Genomic DNA, 20,866 nt, shown 5'->3' on the forward strand with positions numbered 1-20,866 from the left:
AAACAAACTTTACTAAACTAAAAGAACTGAAAACAGGGCTTGAATTCCATTCACAGTATGTGAAAATGTCTATTAACCATGTTTTCCCTCAAAATTGTTTACTGTTTGCATGCAACAGATTTATGTATTAAACTGAACTATATTTATTCTTCAAGAGTGGATCAAGAAGAATAAATTTAAGTATTATGTACTACAAAACCAGGAAAATAGCTAAATAAAACCTGAGAACCATCATGCAAAAAGCAGGCAACAAGCCCTAAGGTGCCAAGGACTCCAAGTTAAAGCCTTGGAAATATCTGTGCAGTATTGCTGGACTGTCAAATGTAGAGATGTCAAACAAATGGCAGATGATTGAGAAGAGTTACTGTTTGAGGTATGTGTTGAGCTAACCAATAACTGTTACATAAATCTTTGGACAAATTACTTTAAAAACATACAATAATTAAATATGCAATAAAGCAGAAGCAAACAAAAATGCCACACGCTCCTACACTGAAGCAAGAGCAGCTCTGCTCCATCCACGGCCCACGGCAGTGCTGCAGGTCACCTGCCGCCCAGTGGCCCAGCACTGGGAGCTGCCCATGCTCCCAGAGCCCTCCGGGTTCTCCCACACACAACACGGAGCAGGGGAAGGGAAACAAAATCCCAATTGCTGCCCACTGTGAAATCTCCCGTAAAGCAAGGGAGGGTACGGGGCCAGGCAGAAAGGTCTGACTGATGCGGTTCAGGCTCCTGCTCACAACCTGCCAGCTCCCTCCAGCACCCCAGGCAGTGCTGGCCCAGGGCTGGCAGGGGTGGTTGGAGGGCTGGGGACAGGCCCTAGGGCCAGGGCAGCGGGACTGCAGGCCTGCCCGCCCCCCTCACCGCTGTGGGGTGTCCCTCCTCGGCCAGGCTCTCCCGATGCCCCCACAGAGCCGCCGGGCAGTCGTGTCCTGCACCCACCGGGCTGCCCATCGCAGGCACCCACAGCTCCCGGGAAATGCTGAATGCAAACACGGGCACCAGGGCCACCCGCGTGCAGGGAGGCACCTCCCAGGACCTGCCAGCACAGCACCCCTGCCTCAAAGGAGAGCTACGTTTTTTGGGTTAACCTCCCTTCTCCAGCAGCAATCAGAGAAACTCTTTTTTTAACCTTTAGAAGCTTAGAAATAGTTGATTTCCTCTTGTGTTCAGACGGTCTATAATTTAATTTCAAGTATTTCAGCTGATTTTTAGATGGATGGGTTTCTACAAAACTAGGTTATAATTATTCCTTATAAATAACCTCACTTTTTTCCATGTAGCCTGTTGCACAACTGTGGGGTGAAATTCTGAATATCAAATCCACAGCCCACAGAAAATGCAATTCCATATAGACTGTAAATCCATAGTTGATACAAACAGAATAACGATTCTGCAGATAAAGAAGCTGCTTTATCGCCAATTTCCTCAGCAACAGCACATTTGTAAACAAAAGAGATTGACCCAAGGCTGCATTATTGGGCTACTGATCTGTGAAATCCCTTACTGGTTTGTAATTATTCCTCCTCTTCCAATTATATAGAAGTGTCAGAAAACAGGTAGAAGATAAGCCATGAAATTCCTCCCACCAAGAACTCTGTCGCCGTCTTAAAAGATTTGTTTTAAAAATGCATAGAAAAGACAAGTCAAAACCAGAGGAAGGTTCTACTTTGGAAACACCTTTCAGATCCCATTTCCCATCCAGAAGAGATTGGAAGCAATTACCTGACAGACAACTTAGTTCCCTAAGAAATTAAGTGGGAGATTTCATTTCAGGTGGTTGTAAATACATGTCCATGTCACAGAATGACAATACTTCTACAATCATTTTTCCAGGACTTTGTCAGAAGCTGTAGGATTAACTTCGACATTCACCAGCTCCCTTCATGAACCCGTTTTTTTCAATTAAAAAAGATAAAAGCTAATGAAGAGGTCAAACTTCATGATGCACATTTCAAAAAGCTCCCAACCGTGTATTTCATCAAAACCCCTCAAAAAGTAGGAGGTTGTAACAGGAAGAGATTCTGGGTTTTAATGAACAAGATGAGGATGAACACGATGAGGCAAGAGCTGCTGGAAGATGTGCAGAAGCAGGGAAGTCTCCACCGAGTGGTACCAGCCTCGATTCCTGACAGGCACTGCCACCACGAGGCTATATCCTGCTTTGCATTGCTTGTATTTCCTACAAATGGGCTTTAAACCCTCATTTTTCCATTTCCCTTTTGCTAACACATACACCTCACCAGAAGCACTTCTCTGCTTTTGGAATTTTAGGGGCCTTTATGAGGAAGACTAGCATGTTTTTCCAACAGTTTTATTCCTTTTATTCTACCTAGGAGTGGAGTTAGCAGAAAGTAAAGATTACACGAATACCCAAGTAGCAAACACCCAAGTGCTCCCCTGCCAGCCCTCACCCAGGATCACCACACAGCCCTCCACCCAGGAACCCTCTCATTGCCACCAGCCTTACAGCCTTATGCAGCTCCCACACACTGGAGTACCAACAAAAAAACTCCCAAAGAACTGGCAGAGTAAGATTTGTTTAAAAATATTTATACTTAATCATTTCTTAGGGAAAAAACCCAAAACAACAGTGAGGCAGAGGGAAGCGTTTGCTCAGGAGCGATGTGGGAGGCTGGTGATGACAGAACACTTGCAGGTTTCTCACATGTGCCTTAGAAAGGAGTCTGGCCTTTTTTCCATCCCAGAAGATCCTTCCCTGGATGAACTCCACAGGAGCTAATTTGAGAAGAGACTGAGTGACACTCCTGGTTCCTTCTGCAGCATCACCTTCCCTTGCAGGACAGCCCTGTCCCCACCTCTGGGGACAGGCACTGCTGCTGCCACCCACTCAGACAAATTCCTGCTTCACTGGATTGGCATAATTTTCACAGATATCATTATAAAAACAAACACTGATACAAAATAGAATTCCATGGAAAGGAGAGGAAGGAAAAAGGAGAAAGTGGAAACAGGCTAATGTGAGTAGCAGAGGAAAATTCAGATCAAGACTACAGCAAACAGAGAAGCAAGAAAACACACTCCAAAGCCTCCTGTTCAGCAGCGAGTCACAGTGACAGACAGTGACATATGTGAGACTGTGATCGACATCCCAGTGGCAGGAGAGCCCTTCCCGGGCCTCCTCAGAGCCAGAGTGCTCGTGTCCCAGCCGGGGTTGAGGGGAAGGACACACTCCATGTGTTTGAGTGTCCACACGTGCCCTGACAGCCCATCAGCAGCAAGTGCCCAAACGTGCCCTCACACTCCAGTGGCACTGTGTGTCCCAGTGTGCCCTCACACTCCAGTGGCACTGTGTGTCCCAGTGTGCCCTCACACTCCAGTGGCACTGTGTGTCCCAGAGTGCCTCACACTCAGTGGCACACGTGTCCAGTGTGACATCACCACTACCGGTGGCACCACGTGTCCTGCTGTGCCCTCACACTCTGATGGCACCACGTGTCCCAGCCGCAGTGTGGGGTCCCAGCGAGCTGCCCTGGAGGGTCCAGTGCCCACGAGGCTGTCACGGGCACCCCAGCACTGCAGTCTGGTGCTCCAGCTCCATCTCCTGGGGAAATCCTGCCTTTCTGCAAAGCCTGAACACTCTGTAAAACTGTTAATGAAGAAGTAGGCTGAGAACTCATCAGGCATGTGAATTCCCCCAATATTCAATTTAATTACGTCTCTCTTCCTAAATCATCTTTTTTACTTAACCAAACTCGAAATTGCCAGAGCTAATAAGCTCAGGAGAATCACTGTACACCATCCATTTCTGGGAACAGGCCGATATTTTCTAGGACCCATTAATAACTATGACATGATTTATGTACAAGATAAATTCATTTCAATTTCCTTTTTCAATTAATGGCCAATTATTCGAACTCGGCTCAACCAAAAATATTACTCAAGTATCATTAATCTAACAAAAATTAACTTTACTATTCTCTCAGTAATGTGCAGATATAATTTTAAGGTAAAATAACACACTTGAATAACATGTTGTCCATGTGTATTTTTAGGACCACTGCTCCCCACTAGAGCCCCCCATTATACTGGCTCAGGTTAATGCTATCAAGCATAATGACTTGAGCAAAGCTCTGTCCTAGATGCAGGCCACCAGTGTTTTGTCTACCTCAGTGTAAGACACGTTTTACATTAAAACAAAACTAGTGGTACAGAGTGTGTGAAGTCAAAGAAATCAGGGGAAAAAACCAAAAAGTACAACCTTTTCCTACACACCCTGGCAGTGCCCAGACTGTCTTTATGTTAACTGTTCCCACAGGCTGGTGTCTCCTGCCCCCACAAAGGAGCACTGGGCACTGCTCAGCTGCCCCCATCCTGCCTAGGGACAGCGCCGTGCCACCTGGAGCAGGGACATGGGCTGGATGGGAGCACCCCAAAGTGCAGCATGGGGCCTGAGGGACGGGCAGCTCCCCACACCCCCAAGGATCTGTGATGGCAGGACACCCACACCGACTGAATGGTGCCTCTACCACCTTCGGCACCCAAAACCTCTTGGCCTCTGTAACCCAAGCGCAGGTTTGGCAGGGGTGGGGACAGAAAGCCTGGCAGAAAAAGGCCTGTTACTGCTGTATTCTCCATTTGTATCCTATCTTTGTCCACCTCCAAGGTGGTTATTGAAAAGAAGTTTCATTTCAATCACTATCTCACCAAACCTGTCCTTTGGAAGCAGGGAGCTGTGCGAGCACAGCAGCCTCTCCCCATTCAATCTACTGCTACCAGAAGTACAAAATCCAAAAATGTCAGAAATGGTGGTTTCAAAAAATGTATTTTCCTGGTTTAATTTCAATAAAACTCTGCTATGCAATGAGCTAACTGCAGTGCACTGCACCCTTACTAAGAGGAGGAAGATGGAACTTCAGCACATCACATGTAGAGCCCAACGGCTCTTTGTTCACTGCAAGGTCACCTGTGGGGCTGAGCAGGCAGACAGGCAATGAAGGATTCTGCTTATTTCTTAAAAACAAACCTATATTGGGAAGTAAAGCAATTACCCCACTGGGCTGATGCTTCTACACATCAGCTAAGGGCTGTTCCGACCACATAGCTCCCAACACGCCCACAGAACACTCGAGGCAGCAGCTGGTGACCTGCTCACTCTTGGAGGTCTGGTTTGCCAGGACCCTCAGAATTGACTTGATGCACTAAAGATTCTCTCTCAACCTACAGAAACCATGTGTTCAACACAGCAGGGAGGTTTAAGCTACACAGGGGTTTCCTCTGCTTTCTCTGAACAATGAAAAAGAAAAAAATGCATTTCCTAAGCAATATAAAACCTTAATTGAGTACTCCAGAAATCAATAAATACAGGGCACGAACCAACTAGATTTTATCTAGTTGCAATAAAAATGTCACCAATTATACTGACATGTTTTCATACAAAAATAGTTATGGATTTGATGACAACATCAACATATTTCTGGCTGCTATTCAGCTTCAGTATGAATGTTCTTATTCCAGTATGAAAATACCTTATATACCATTAATTTGGGCTATTTCAGAAGTATCGAAATGTAAAAGTTCAACAAACCCAACTATTTTTGAGTAACTCCTCACATAAGAAAAGTGTCAAGATTTATAATTTACCCCTTCCATGAAATACACCAAGTACAATAAAATTAACAGAGAATGTAAATAATGAGATGTTGGGAAAAATCGATACAACTGCAAAGATCTGCTTTATTAAGAGTGAAGTCCATTGGGTGTAGTCACAAACAAATAAAAGCAATGTACTGAATTTCTCAGCTTCTCAGCCTTATTCCACTTTTCTTGTTTCTGTGTTCTCTCTTCACTAACTGTACATTCTCTGACAAGATCTACCTCCTAAGTGACATTTTATATGACAAAAGAAAGTATCATGCTTTCAAACAAGGACTTACAGGAGGCTGCCTTTCACAAAGCCTTGCCAAGCTGTTCGAGTGTCTGAAACCTCTGGCTAGCATGGGAGCCAGTCTGTCCACACTCATTTGCCATCAGTATTTCCTGTCAGAACTGGGACAGCAGCAGAGCTGCCGGTTTAGTTCATATGAAATTTCTGGGAAGCCCTCGTTAGGCCTGCAGAGGCTGTCAGCCACCAGCCTCATCCATAACTGCTGGGAGCTCTCCAGCACTGCCACCTTCACAGAGCTGACAGGCGTCAGCTCTAATGCAGCCACTCTCTGCCAAGAGATTAATCTTCAAGTAATTTTTAAATCTGATAAAGCTGCGTTTCTCCAAAGCGTGACACAAGCTGCTTCATCCCTGTGCTCCCCGTGACACCTCTGCTGCTCCCAAGGCCTGGCCTTTACCAAAGCCTTGGGTCAGGAGTTGCTGTCCAAAGCTGCCTCCTCCCCAGCCCGACCCACAGAGCCTGCAAGCTGAGCTTATCTCTGGGACATGGTCTTGCCACCCCAGCACCTTCCTTGGCCATGCACTCACTGCTCAGCCTGGAGGTTACTTTGTGCATGAGTTTAGTAAGTTTTGAGTGGAACAAAATCCCACACAGTCTCATCCTACCACCATTCCCAGCAGAACAAACCCAACCCACCAAAGCTCAGTTCTCTCCCTCGTCACGACTCCTCCCCCTCTTTGAACAAATCTGAAACCTAAAACCAGTCACTTCTATACCAGATTCAGTGTATGTGACCATAAATGACAAATCCTGATATTAAGCTTTATGTCTCTGATTAAGCCAAATGAACCATTTTGATCCTTAATACACACCGAGTTATCGAAGTTTTTAAAACCAAATCACTCCCCTAGAAACACCTCCTTATCACACCGGGTTGTTATTTCTCGTGTGGAACTCACCCCCCTATGCTGCCATGAGCCAGAAACAGAGGCTTTGTGCTGAAGGGACAGGCTGCTGACAGTGCTGTCTCAGACCTGCCTGTCAGTCCTATCACAGACAAACTGAGTAACTGTGGGCAGGAAAGTCTGGTTTAGCTTTGCAGGAGCCAAGCCAAGGAAAGCCTTACAGAGGAAGTGATGCCAAACCTTCTAGAAAAGGGGATGTGAGAGCAGCAGGGCTCAAGGTTAACCAAACTGCAACTGCTTGGGCTTTTCCCTTTCTCAAGAAAATAGCATTATACAATAATATATGTGATAAATGTTTATATTTCAGAGACAGAGAGGTAATAATATAATAACAACAAGGCCACCATCTGCTGCCAAGTTTATGCCTTAGAAGGGATGGAAAAAAGCCCACAGAAGTTACAGAACTTTGCAAACACAACTAATGAGGAAACAAGTAGATGCATGACATCGTGCAAGCCAAACCACACTGGAGATAAGACCAAACCTTTACCCTAAATGGACACACCACATGTGAATCCCCCACTCAGGCAGTCACCCAGTGTAAGTTACAAATACACGCACTGAGCAGAGGAGCTGGAGAACTGCCAGCTCAAAGCATGTGTGTAAAACACCATTTCTATGACTCTTTGATTCCTGACAGCAGTTGCAGGAACTGAGTACAAGGACTGTCAGCATTCAGTGCCAGAGAGCAGACTCCAAGAACTCAGAATGTTAAGGAGCTCAGTATGAAGGTGCAGCCTCTCTCCAAGTTTTTGGGCTTTGGTTCCAAGCCACTGCTACTACAGTCTAGCAGGGAAGGTATAAAACACTCCCCCTAAGTGTTTTATAAGGGGAGTGTTTTATACTCCTCTCAGTGTACTATCCTCTCAGTGATAGTAACACAAAACATCATTGAATAATCACTCATCTTTTAGGTTTTCCCTTTTCCACACTGAGCTGATTCAGCTCTAAAAGCTTCTTACAGGTTGAAAACAACAGACAGAAAAAACTCAGAAACATCATTCTATGAGACCATCTTTTCACTGTGCTTTTAAAAATTATGATGCAAGATTTAGATTCCAGAACACCTGTACTGCCCAACTGGATCCCAGAATACCTGTGCTGCTTTGCCTTGTCTGCATAGAGACAAAATCACCATGTTTTCTACACTCCTTCTCCACTAGCCCCACTTTCAGGGGTCACATTCCTCCTTGAATGACAGCACTGCACTGGGAGCTTGTTCGAGTCTGTCACCACAACCTGTAAATCCTTTCTAGAGTGCTCCCCCCCAACAGTTCAACAGAGGGCAATTTAAACAAATAATAATAATAATAATAATAATAATAACATGTGTTTGGTTACATTGCTTTCCACAGAAAATAGTATCGGTAGAAGCAGTCTTTTTTCCCCCCCTTTATTGAATATATTGACAGCCTTAATAAATGAAGAATTAGAAGAAAAAAATATGCAAAGTAGTACTTATGACAGGAAAGGGAGAAATACAAAGGTTGTTGGGGAATACTGCAAGAAAACACATTGCCTAGAAAATAATGCTGGTATGTGAAACAAGAAGGTATGTTATCTCTTGAACTGGGAACTTTGCAAAATACAGAGTTCTTCACAGAGACACAAAGAGCATATACTCTATGACTGGTACTCCTGTCAGCTTCTGTAACAGCCCTTTTATTCACCATAGTGGCATCAAAAATAAATGTACCTCATGCTAAATAAAACAACTTCAATATTATAAAGTATTGTGGTCATCTTTAAAAAGAAGTTGCATTTTGTTATAGATTGCATTAGTCTTCTATGTTGTTTCCCAAATTAAGATCACAGATAATTATCCTTTTGTCCTGTATCAGAGAAAGGTCTAGCTGGAAGGGATTTCTGGACCTCATCTGGCTGAAGGTCAATCAGGTAATGCAGTTCCCCTGCCCACACCAGGAGGCACCTGCTGCAGGACCCCGCAGGGTCTCTGCCAGGGCGTGGGTTTATCTGGATGCAGCTCTGACCTGTGAGTGACTCCAAAACATGCAGCTCTGTCCTACTGCCCTTCACCTACCGGCACTTTCTGAAACCTTCAGAAGACAGTTTCCATGTTACTGGCTGAGGCTTGTCCCACTAAGGCTCAATAAAGTTCATAATCTTGTTTTTCTCTTCTTTGATGAGGAAGAGAAAATAACACTGATGCCTCCTCTCCAGTTCCATGCTAGCTAGGCTTCTAGCCAGAGTAATTAAAAAAAGGAATAAATAAGAACCTGTCCAGGTTCTTATTCCCCAAACTTATATGCCTCCAAGCTGGGGTTTGTGTGCGTGCCAGGGGATGGTTTCTCCTTGTCCAAACTGTGTCGCAGGCACTGTCTTTGGCCACTGGGCAGCACCACCTCTGGTGTCAGAGAGAGCCCAGAGGCACTGGGGAGCCAGGCTCCTCTGAGGAGCATCCTGGGGGAGAAGGAAGTTGCTGCCCCAGGGAGAAGGCAGATGTCACTATTCACCTCCTGTGAATAGCCTCCAGGCTGTTCTTTCCTGTACAACCCAGCAGTGACCACCCGGACAAAGAGCAGACGTGTTGGCACAACACACAGCCCTGGCGATGGCCACACGAGCCCTTCTGCTCTGCAGGAAAGGCAGTCCTGCACACATGGATTTACATGTACCTAAACACCACTCATGTGCTAGTGCAAACCTGTGCTCTGGCTCTTCACACTGTGCCCCAGGCCAGCGGGGCTGTGAGCAGCTCAGGAGGTCCCCGACAGCAGCCCTGAGCCCTCACCAGCACCATCACCAGCTCACTGGCACCACCTCACACTGCCAGACACTGCCAAGCTCTGGAATGGGAGGTGACTCCCATGCGAGGAGCCACCAAGGTTAGTTGTTGGAGGAAAAAAAGGCCTTTGACGATCATTTTAAACAAAAGACAGTGCATATTGATATTCTACTCATTTCAGACGGATGCACCCCTGTGAGACCAGCACATATGCATTCCACGGGGTAAACGCTCTTAGTAAAGATGTAATCATCATCAGGATGGAAACAGCTCATAGCCCCACATGGGTCAAAACCCCCAAATCAAAGAAATTCACCTTTGGTTGAACTGAACTTGTGAAATAAAGAAATTTACCGTGAAATGCTCCTGTGATTTATAGTTCTCATCCAGGTAAACTCGAGCTCTGTTGTAATCTTTCATTGCATCACTTGATAACAATTCTCTGAAAGAAAAAGAAGAGATTGAACACGTAAAGGGAGGTGCAACGGTACGGCATTGCCTCGGCATTGCTCTGTGCTGTGATGTTCCCAGCATCACTCAAAGGAACCCCCGGGGGGAATTCCATGGGCAGAGATGCCCCCGGCACAGCCACCTGCCCGGACACTCTAAAGCTCCCATGGTCAGCAGCACCTCCGACGTAGATCTTGAGTTCCTCAGCGCCGTTTGGACAGGGCTGGGAAGGACGCGGGCCACCGATGCCCACAAAACTCCGTGGATTTGGGTAATTTGTGCAGAAGGCCCCGCGGTCCCAGCGTTACCCATCCCCGCCGCTGCACCGCCGCCCGCCGCCCGCAGAGGGCGCGCGCGGCCCCGGCTCGTCCCCGCACGGCCCCGGTTCGCTCCCATCTCCCGGGGGTTTGGAGGCGATGAATTAAAACATTCCCGGGGGAAGCTCCGCGGTTCCGCCGGTGACTGATCACTTCTGCCCTTGTCCCCGGCTCCGGGGGCGCCCGGCCAGGGCCCCCCAACACTTACTTCACGAACTTGTCCACGTGAGACATGGAAGCTTCATAGTTTTTCCCTCCGAATTCTTGACAGTGTAAAGCCATGAAGTGGGGTTTGTGTGCATGGACGACCTGGAACAGAGAGAAAAGCCAGTTTTAACAAAGCTGTGTCCGCAGCTCTGGTCACACAGCATGAAGGACACGCATCCAGGTGTGTCCCCTGGATGGGGAGGGCTGGCAGCTGCTGCCTGAGAGGTAACTGGCACAACAGCAATAAGCAGCAAGGGGAGCATCGTTTGCTATCCACATAAAAGACTCATAATACACAGTAATTATCTCAAGTGTTCTAAGTTAATATTTTCCTTTTTAAACTATAAATTAATTCCTAGGGATTTAAAATACAAATAAACTCTTTCAACTCCCCTCAAAGAGGGCCTGATGTCATTAAGATGATCAAAACATCTCCTTGTCTGGGAGGTGGAAGAGTTCAAACACCTCAATTAAATTAAGTGGGTTTCTTTCCACTTTTACAAAATTTCCCAATGCTGATTAGCTGCTGTGTTTGATATTTTTATCTACAGAGTATGTGATTTACAAAAGTATTTAAATAACACACACACTATGGTACACATACATATCTAACACACGAGGCACAGAAATCCATCATGCTATTCCAGGTGTTAGTCTTGTACACTGCAAATATCTTAGATACTAAGCAGTCAGCACTAGGATGCAATTACCATACCAAAAACCTAGAATGCTTCTGTCTCGCAGCATGCATCAAATCAAATGTTTATAAATCAAGTGTTTATAAATTTGCTGCTGCTTTGAAACACCCATTCCATGTTAATCTGTCCTACGGAATTCTCTCTATGTTGTCTCTATTTAGCCCTTTAAACACCACATCCAAAATGTTTCTGTGTTGATACTGAGTCTCTACAACTTGTATTCCACATCTTACTGTGAATTAACAGACACGAGCTGCAGAACTACTTCCATTCTAAAAGGGAACAGTCTGAAATGATAAATGATGTGCCAGCGCAAGCACATGGGGAGAGAACACGCTAAAATCCGAAACAGGATTCCCTGACTTCTGAAAGGTGGCCCTGGGCAGCTCCAGCCAGCATAGGCCCACGCTGTCCGTGCAGCCACTGGGAGGAAGAACAGCTGGTTTCCACCAGCTGCTCCCAGTAGAATCATAAACCAGCTGCCCTGTGCAGGCCTTGGCTGCAGGCTCGGGTGCTCCACATGTAGGGGGCACAGCATCTCTCCTGCTTGTACTGGGGCAGAGTCGTGTGGGAGGTGGGCATGGGGACTGGAGAGCTCTCCCTTCAACACACCCCAGGGAAGGACAGCTTGAAAAACAGTGATTTCTTTCCCTTTGTACTCATTGCCTACCCTACAACTCTGAAAAGGTACAGACGCAGTAAACCACTGCAGTCTTGCTTTTAATTATGGAAATCAAAAGTGATTAATATTACTGTCAAAAGGTCTTTTCATTCCATACCCCTGCCATGGACAGGGACACCTTCCACTAGACCAGGTTGCTTCAAGCCCCATCCAAACTGGCCTGGAACACTTCCAGGGATGGGACACCCCAACTGGAAGTTGTGGACGTTTCTTTTAAACCACAGTGGAGAGAAACTGCCATTTGATCTGATGACAGAGTACAAAATCCCTCATTCTCAACTGCGCAAATAATCTCATTAGACAATCAAGCTCAAAGACAATGAACTAAAGATCAGCAGAATCCAAACCACAGCAGCTTAGCATCGAGCCAGAAGCAGTCACAGGGCCCTGCTTTGAGCTGGCACCTTCTCATGACAGCACAGCTGCCCTGCTTGGGGACGTGCTGTGGCAGGGAGGGCCTGTGGGCACCGGCAGGAGACAGTGCCAGTCCCTGCTGGAGCCTCCTCGGAGCACACGCCCACGTGCCCACCAGGCACAAGAGGGCAAGGTGACAGCGAGGTGTATCACCAGCTGGTGGCACATCCTTCCTCGGGGACATCCCTGGAACACTGCTCTCCATCAGTGCCCGGAGCAGTCCCTGTCAGTGGGAGCAGCCGGGGGTGCCAGGGCCAGCAGCAGAGGGGGTGGTGGGACAGGCAGCCACAGAGTTCAGTGAGGGGAGGCCTGGCAGCAGCTCAAGCACACCAGAGCCAAGGGGAACCCAGAGTACCACTGTGCCCAGGTCCCTGGGAGTTACAGCATTGCCAACCTACACTGGGTCAGCCTCCAGGAGAGGGAATGTCCTGCTGTGGGCCTCCGAGTGACTTCAGACAGTTACTTCCTCCTCTGTACCTCAGCTTCCCCATCAGTGAAACACATCTTGACACTGACCTGCTCACTGAAGCACTCTGAAAGGAGCTGCTGTCAGTGTTACAGGTAAATACTCCCACTCAGGTGCTTGAGGATCTTTGAGCACTTTCATTAGCTCATTAATGCTGGTCTCTGCCAACAGGAATATCAGAAATCTTGCTTTAAAACAGACCATCATTGTTAGGGACCAAGAATGAGCCAGAGCAGGACTCAAAGGAAAGTCTAATTAAAAAAACCAAAAACAGTAAGCAGGTGACAGACCAGCTGGCTAAAAAAATCCCTGAACTACAAGAAATGATACCCAACTGGGACATACTTTTCCTCTGATACATACTTCCCATAACTATGAAAGCTTACATTAGTACTAGTTGATTTTATAGGTTTACAAACAGCTAAGAGAAAGCTGCTGAGAAAGCATCCCTGTATAGATACTCCCTCCTTTCTTCCCAGGGTGCTGCCCAAGAGACCACAGACAGCAGCCTGTCATCACAGAGTGCAGCAGCAGCAGTGAAGGACTATGGAGCATCCTTACTTTACCTGGGTGGTTCACTTTGTTCACTACCTGCAGAGAAATACTAACCAAACACAGCCCAAGGAGTGGAACTTCAGAACAGAGCTCATCTGTGCTCCCCAACACAATGCCACCCCAATTCCCCATCTGCTTTATTGCTCCAAATCAGTTTTGGACTCTACATCCTGATCTCATCTATTTGGACGGCTCTGTGAAGTTACTATCATCAGAAAATAGTTGTAATTATTTAATCTTGTAGTCCATCCATTCTCACTGTTCCAGGGCAATGCACCCAGTAACACCAACTGTGGGCACAGCAGAACCAGCACCGTGTTACTTATTTTAACTACAACAAGTTTGCTTCAGTATGAGCTCTTCATACACAGCTAATCAAACTAATGAACTGGTAAGACAAAAAAAGTAAAATAAACAATTTCATGTAAGATCTAGGCATAAACTATCTCACATTCATAATCAGTCACAGGGAGCCCTGAATAGGGAAGTCCTGCCTTGAGAGAACACTGCAGAACAATTCCACTGTGCTGCAGCAGCCACAGAAAACACTCCCAGTCTCTGAAGTGAGATGCAGAACACAGGTTTTTTGGTTTGCATTTAAATCCTTGAGAACCTGAAATCACAGCTGGTATTAAAAAAACCCCAAGGAAAACAAAAAAAAACCAAAAAACCTTATATTGATGAGGATATATCCATGGGGAAGCAGCATTGGCTTAGTAGAGGTTGTCATAGCGTTCCTCGCAGGTTAAACCACTAAAGCATACCTGAATATTAGTTATGTCTTCTCATATAATAAAACTCCTCCAACTAAGAGCAAATTGGCTCCGCTTCATTACCTTTTACTAGTTTTCTACTCTTATGGAAGAACAAACAGTACATAATAATGAGTAATGAATACTTCAGAGCAGAAAACTCCCAGTTGCCAGAGGTTAAAGATCACACACAAGACCAACATAAACACGTAATTTGCATTTGTGGCAGCACAATGTTGTTACGCAGTTGGGCATTATTTTCAATTTCTGGATACACAAAAATAGCATAAAGGAAGCCACAATCAGGAGTTATTTTAAGGGATGTGGGTAACTGAGCAAGATGCTCCAACACAGCTGAATGAATATAAAACTGGTGAAAAGTACAAATCTGACACCTTCCCACTGCTACAGGTCTTCGCCTGCTTCGGAGAGGGGACAGGGAGGGGACCCTGGCAGTGGGGATGCCCTGGGTCCAGAGTGCCACAGGCCAGGGAGGGTCAGGGTCTGCTGAAGCTGGGGCAGGAGCCACTGGCCAGGCCTCCCACAGAGGGCAGTGTAGGCACCGGAGTGAGGGGACCAGGTTCAGACCCCATTCAAGCAAGGCACAAGAGGAGCCTGAGCCTTCACTGTCCATACACAGGACTGCTCAAAAAAAATTAACAAAGCATGAGCTTTAGCTTCCTTTGAACTGTGAAATATGTACAAGTCAATTTATCATGTGTGGTCTCAAAGCACTCCAAGTCTTTTCAATTTCTGTAAGTCTGAAGAAATGAAAAAAAGGCACCTCCCAGGGAATGCACACCCAGAGACCAGTGGTGCTGCTCCAGCAGCTCAGGCCCTCATCCCTACCCTGGACACAGGCCATGTATTTGAACCAACCAGAAAACCCTCAAATGGCCCCACTTGAGGAAAAGCTTCAGGAGAGAAGAAAAAGAAATATCCACAACTTCCAGTCCTCTGAAAAAGGGCCAAGACCTCAGCTCACAAGAGCTGCTGGGGGCTGCAACAGAGCTTTTGGTTAATCACCTTCTCTAATAAAACAAACAGCATTAAGTCCACTAAAATAATTAAGCAACAACCTTTGAGTGGCTAGGTGGGTTTTTGTTGTATTTTGGGTTTTTTTGTTTGGTTGGTTTGAGGGTTTTTTGTTTGTTTGTTTTTTTCTTCCTTCTTCTTTCTTTCCCAAGTAACACATCGAGTTCCCACACAGCAATACCAAGATGACCCTTAGCTTTTAGGTAAACTTTTCACTTCTGTATAACTACAAGTAAATGCTCAAAATACTCTCAAACACATCAGGCAACATGGAAAATTGCACTAGGGGAAAAGAGCCCTCTGCCTCCAGGTTTGCATCTAAAATGACTGTTTGCCATGAGCACAACACAAAAGGACTGTTACTAAAATTAGTGAAGGTTTGCAATAGCTCCAGCTCCTGAACTCTTCCTGCCCAGTGCAGCTGGAGAAAGGACAAGGCATAGAGAAGGAGGAGGTGAAAAGGAAAAAAAGCCCTAAGTAAATAAAGAAGTCAATAAAAGTCCTTTCTCAGCTCTCCTACACCCCCTCCTACTCTTCCTTGGGGGAAAAGCAATAACTAGTAGCGAACTGGTAGAAAATTACCCCTTAAATCAATTTTAAACTACTCAGTCAGCTGTCACCCAAATGCAGGTTCCACTTCTATAGGACTGCAGATGGATGAATCCAAGGCAACCAGATCAGACAGGACAACACCTCTCAGCTACATCCACTGTGCTGTCAACGGCAGTGACCAGGCAGCTCGTGGCTCTCTGGGCGGGGAGCTGCTGATAAAACCAGCTCTGAAAGGGTCTTTGAAGTAATTTTTTTCCTGTTTGTATTTCTTGACAAACTGTTTAATGTAACAGCATGAGATCTTCCATATTTTTCATGTTAATAATGTAGGATATTTGCAGATCAATGGTAGAAGTTTAAAAAATTTAGTATGTGACATTTTAATGTTATTTTTGCCCTCCATATGCTGCCATGTCCTCAGAAACGCATATGGCAAGTAAATCAATGATAATACGTGACTTGTATACACCCATCACAGCAATTAAAACCCCTTATTTTAATTTACTGGAACTTAAAAACAAGCTCCCAAAATGCTCTGTAACTGGTACACTCTCTGACATCAACTGAAAGACATTACAGGTTTAATTTCTAGAAACGTTTTAAACTAAGAGTGGTAATGGTGCTTCCTTTACCGTGGAGAACATTTTGACTACTTACACAAGGACCTCATCCTCTGAAGTTATGCAAACTGCCCTGACACAACTACATATGCAAATTGAATTCCTCAGAAGAATGGAAAAAACTGTGGTCTGCGGTTTATCTGGTTTCAAGTTTACGAAGAAACACGAAGAGTCATTTTCCAGCGATGATGCTGAACCTCAGTTCGCAGAGTTTGTGAACAGCACGTGTGGAATTAAATGCAACAATCCCCCCTGAAGCTGTACATTCACTGGGTCGCTCTGCAGCCTGGGCTGGGATGGTGCTAAGTGACTTTTGGTACAGCCACGTTCATCTCTTCCCTAAGGAGCTTTTTATCAAGTTTTGTTCCACTTCCTACTGTGTCGGAGAGTGTGGTGTGAGCAGCCACCCTGTGCAGGGACCCAGAGGGGAAGTAGGATAAGGCCCACAGGGCACGGCTGGCACTGACTACACACAGCACTGCTAGCCTTGTCCTGGCTACTCTTCCTCTCTTTTTAAAGCACAGCTTTCAGACTGCAGGGACAGAGGGCAGAGGCACGGAGAGGAGGAGGGGACATTGCAGAGCCCCCACAGCTGAGGGACAGGCTCGGATCTGCCTCAGTGACACCTTCCCTCAGACCCTGCCCTCAACTGGTCCCATGGAGAGTTAATGGATCACCTTCTTCCTGTTTGGAATTCTCTACACACAACGTTCATTGGACCAAAGACAGACCACATCCAGTCACATGTCAGTGGTCCCTGCCCTAAGACAGCAGCAGCTCATTCTATTCCCCTCCTCTTCCTGTTTTCCACAAACTACTCAGAAGCATTTCCATAGCACTCATCCTACTTCAGTAAACAAGTGAACAGAGAAGGATTCTCCTCAATAAAGATATATAAATAAGTCATGTGATGCTGAAAAATATGCAGCCATCTGAAAAAAAATAAAATGAAATAAAAAAAGTTCTGTTTATTTGTATTTCTCTTCAGGAAGAGTTTTTCCTGAAGCCGTGGAGGGCTGGAATCAAAGCTGGCTGAGATGCCTGTGCAGTGCAAGCACCATGTACATACAACAGTAATCAACCAAGATGGAAGAAGAAAAATAAACAGATGAATCGGAACTTGGCAGATACTGAAGAATGCAGGACTGATTAATGCACCTCAGATATTTGCAAATCCTTTCCATTGGTCAGAAAAAGCAAACTGCAGTATTTTACACAGTACAATAAAGGTCCCAGGTTGCACCAGTAACCAGAGATTGTAAAGAAGTACAGGACGTGATCAGTTACTAAAAGCAAAAGATAAGATACTGCTAATGATCTTTGCTGCACATAGTTTCACTTTAAAACTTGAAAAACATGATTTTGTTGCTTTAACCATTTTTCTATAGGAGAAGTCAGACTGAATAAAGAACTCTTGTGGCCCTTCAGTACCACATGGTTCCTTTCAGTGGCCAGGTTGGACAGGGCTTGGAGCAACATGGTCTAGTGGAAGGTGCCCCTGCCCATGGCAGAAGGTGGAACGAGACAGGCTTTAAGGTCCTTTCCAACTCAAACCATTCTGTGAGTCTGTGACTCTCAGACTCTCAGCTGTGACAGCTGTGGCACCAGCTCTTGGAGTGACCCAGTGCTTGTGCTGCTTTTCCCAGGGATGACACCTTCGAGCCCCACCAGTGCTCATTTCCTGTTGTTTATTTCCATGTTTCTGTATGAAGTTTGCTACTTAAACAAGTCTCTACTACATCAACATGATGTGTAAGAGGACCTTGTTTTACTTTTAAAATAAACCTGACGCCCAAAGACTACAGAACATCCTATAACATGGGTTCAGTGTCACATTGCCCAAACAAGAAAATTTTCAAGAAAGAGCAGACACAGGACTGATCTATTACAAACCAATGCCAGTGATTCTCATATTTCAATATTAGGGTAAACTAGACTTCACAACATATATATATATTTTTTAATTACTTAAATATATCTTTTGCTCGGGAGACTTGAAAGACCAATGCCAAACTAAAGTGAATTTTTTAAAACATCAATCCTTTTTTTAAGGCAGAGTATTGTCAAAAACAGTGCTTATATGCTGAATTTTTATAATGATTATTTAGAAATCCAGAAAGAGACATTTTTCAGGGCTGCTTTTACCTTAGTTAGCAATTACACTTTGCAAAGCAAAAGATCCTGACACTACAAATTATGCCAATAAGCAAGTGTTCACAAAACTCCATGAAAATAAGCTTTACCTTACCTGATAAAATTCCCGAAGCCAATTCTTCTGTAAATTTTCTGGCTGAAAAACAGAAGACAAAAAATAATTAGGAATAAGAGTAATGTATTTTCATAATAATATCCTGATACTTATTGCTTTCTTCAGTACATTCAAGTGGGGAGTTTTTTTCACAATCAGTGCAAAAAGTACAAACACGAGGATGCTCCTCCATGATGCCAATGGACAACGCCTTTCGTTTCCAAGTCTCCTCTGATTCTCACCAAGAAGGTACATTTTGTATACAACTGCACAGCATTTGTACCCACACGGGTTTATCAGGCAATTAAATCAGCAGACTTGATTTGTGTTGAAATATCTCCTGTTACATGGGCACATTCATCACCTGGGGATCAGAAACTTCACCGACCCGTCCACACCCAGCCAACCTGAGCTTCAAGTGACCCGGATTTACTTCTAATAAATTGGGTCAGAGGGATGACGGTGCTTCTGCAGGATGCTCAAGTCCATTAGAGCTCCTGTCAAGGACAGACTGGAAGAAGCATTTCCAGATTGCTACAGAAGTTATGAAAACCAAAGCAGCAAAACCACAGTAAGTGCTAAGTTCTGCCTTTTCAGTATTAGAGCCCAGCCTAGACACGATCACAGAGGGAGAGAATTGATTTGTTGAGCTTTATCTTCAACAACAAGACTTCTGGATAATTTTTGCATCCTAGTGGGGAATAAAAACTCACATGAGACTTTCCTGTCACAGCAGTGGCAGGACCATGCAGTATCTGTGAGAGCAGAACACATCAAACTGAAAGTCAGAGAGATGCCTCAACATCATCCCTTACAAACAGCTCCAACACCACCTGTCCAGAGGCAAACATACAGGCATGAAACCTCTGTTATGCTCTATTCTCCCACCAAGTGTGTTATTTTCACGTAGTTGGATACAACTTTGAATTTACTACTTTATCCTGACTGCTTGTTGCATGAAGGTTTGCCCACAGGTACTGTAATGATTTGTAAGGCTAAAACATCCTGTGAGCCTCAAGAGTCTGCAAGAGTTTGTGAAAGCTGAGGGGGAAATGCACCACGTTAGTCCCATGCTATCTGTTACCTCCCTTTTGTTATTCACCCTTTGACAATTCCGGAATTGAGACATTATTGGTCAAGAAGGTGAAATTTCCTCTCCTTAGGAACAATTATTTTTCCCAGTGATGAACATTCTCCATATTCCCTATGGAAGCCCTCGCTCTGGGTGCAGAGCTTGAACCCTGGCCCAAGCTCAGGGACAGCTTAAATTAATACACAGAACACAACATCCTCTTCTCCCCCCTGTGCCCTTCCCCTGGGCCAGCACAGCTCACTGCCAGCACAGATGAACCCTGCGTCCACCAGGCAGGCAGTAAAACTGACCTGTGAGAAATGCCCACCAGGAACCACTTGTGTACCACCTTAGCTCTTCTCCCTCTCGTCCTGAACATAGTGAGACAACCCACTGAGGAACAGTAAGGGCTGTTGCTCTTATAACAACCAAAGAGAAACCAAGCAAACCAGGAGCTGCAGCAATTTCAAGATGACTTCAGGCTGAAGTTACAAAGGGGGCACAGGACTTAGTGATGGTTGTTTTCTTTTAATCATTCTACAAAACAGATATGACCTGAGAACGTGCTTTGTATATGATTTGTTTATGATATAAACCAAAGGGCCAGATTCACACCATCAAAAAACCAAGACCTTGGGGACTATGATACATTCCAATAAAGCCCAGTGTGGGGCTCTGGCACAGCTCTGACAGCACTGGGCGCTGATGTCCAAGCCAGAGTGGGGCCTCACTCAGCAACAGGCAATTCAACCTTAAGAAACAAACAACCCATGCATTCCTCACTCCCCTTTATTTGAGACAATCACAAGATGTCCTGGGGATCTCTTGAGTTTTAAGAATAACCCAGCATTAACAGTAGTTATTCAGAGAGGAAAACCAAGGACACGTTTGCTTGTTCCGCCTCCGCTGCCCAATCTAAGATGGGCATCACTATTTACTTGTCATCTGCAGGGAACCTCAGAATCATTTGGGTTTGATGAGACCTCCAAGATCATGGAGTCCAACCGTTCCCCCAGCACTGCCAATCCACCACAAATCCACATCCTCAGGTGCCACATCCACACAGCTTTTAAGTTACTCCAGGGAAGGGGACTCCACCACTGTGCTGAGCAGCCGTGCCAGGGCCAGACAAGCCTTTTGGTGATGGAGTTTTCCCCAGTATCCAACCTAAACCTCCCCTGGTGCAACTTCAGGCTGTTTCCTCTTGTCCTGTCACTTGTTACTCGGGAGAAGAGCTAG

General features: G+C 45.4%; 1 protein-coding gene across 1 annotated transcript in view; it reads right to left on the reverse strand.

Moving 5' to 3' along the window:
- The window catches only part of INPP5A (inositol polyphosphate-5-phosphatase A), a 139,408-nt gene extending 120,804 nt beyond the window's left edge, over positions 1-18,604 (reverse strand). Inside the window, exons 1-3 of the mRNA XM_018078504.1 lie at positions 18,556-18,604; positions 10,535-10,635; positions 9,914-10,001 (exon numbers count right to left, since the gene is read on the reverse strand). Of these exons, the coding sequence (XP_017933993.1) occupies positions 9,914-10,001; positions 10,535-10,608 (162 nt within the window). The 5' untranslated portion in view covers positions 10,609-10,635; positions 18,556-18,604. The remainder of the gene's footprint in view (positions 1-9,913; positions 10,002-10,534; positions 10,636-18,555) is intronic.
- Between the last annotated feature and the right edge of the window lie 2,262 nt (positions 18,605-20,866).

This window comes from Manacus vitellinus, unplaced genomic scaffold (genome assembly GCF_001715985.3).
Source record: "Manacus vitellinus isolate BGI_N305 unplaced genomic scaffold, ASM171598v3 scaffold_40_pilon, whole genome shotgun sequence".
Lineage (NCBI taxonomy): Eukaryota > Metazoa > Chordata > Aves > Passeriformes > Pipridae > Manacus > Manacus vitellinus.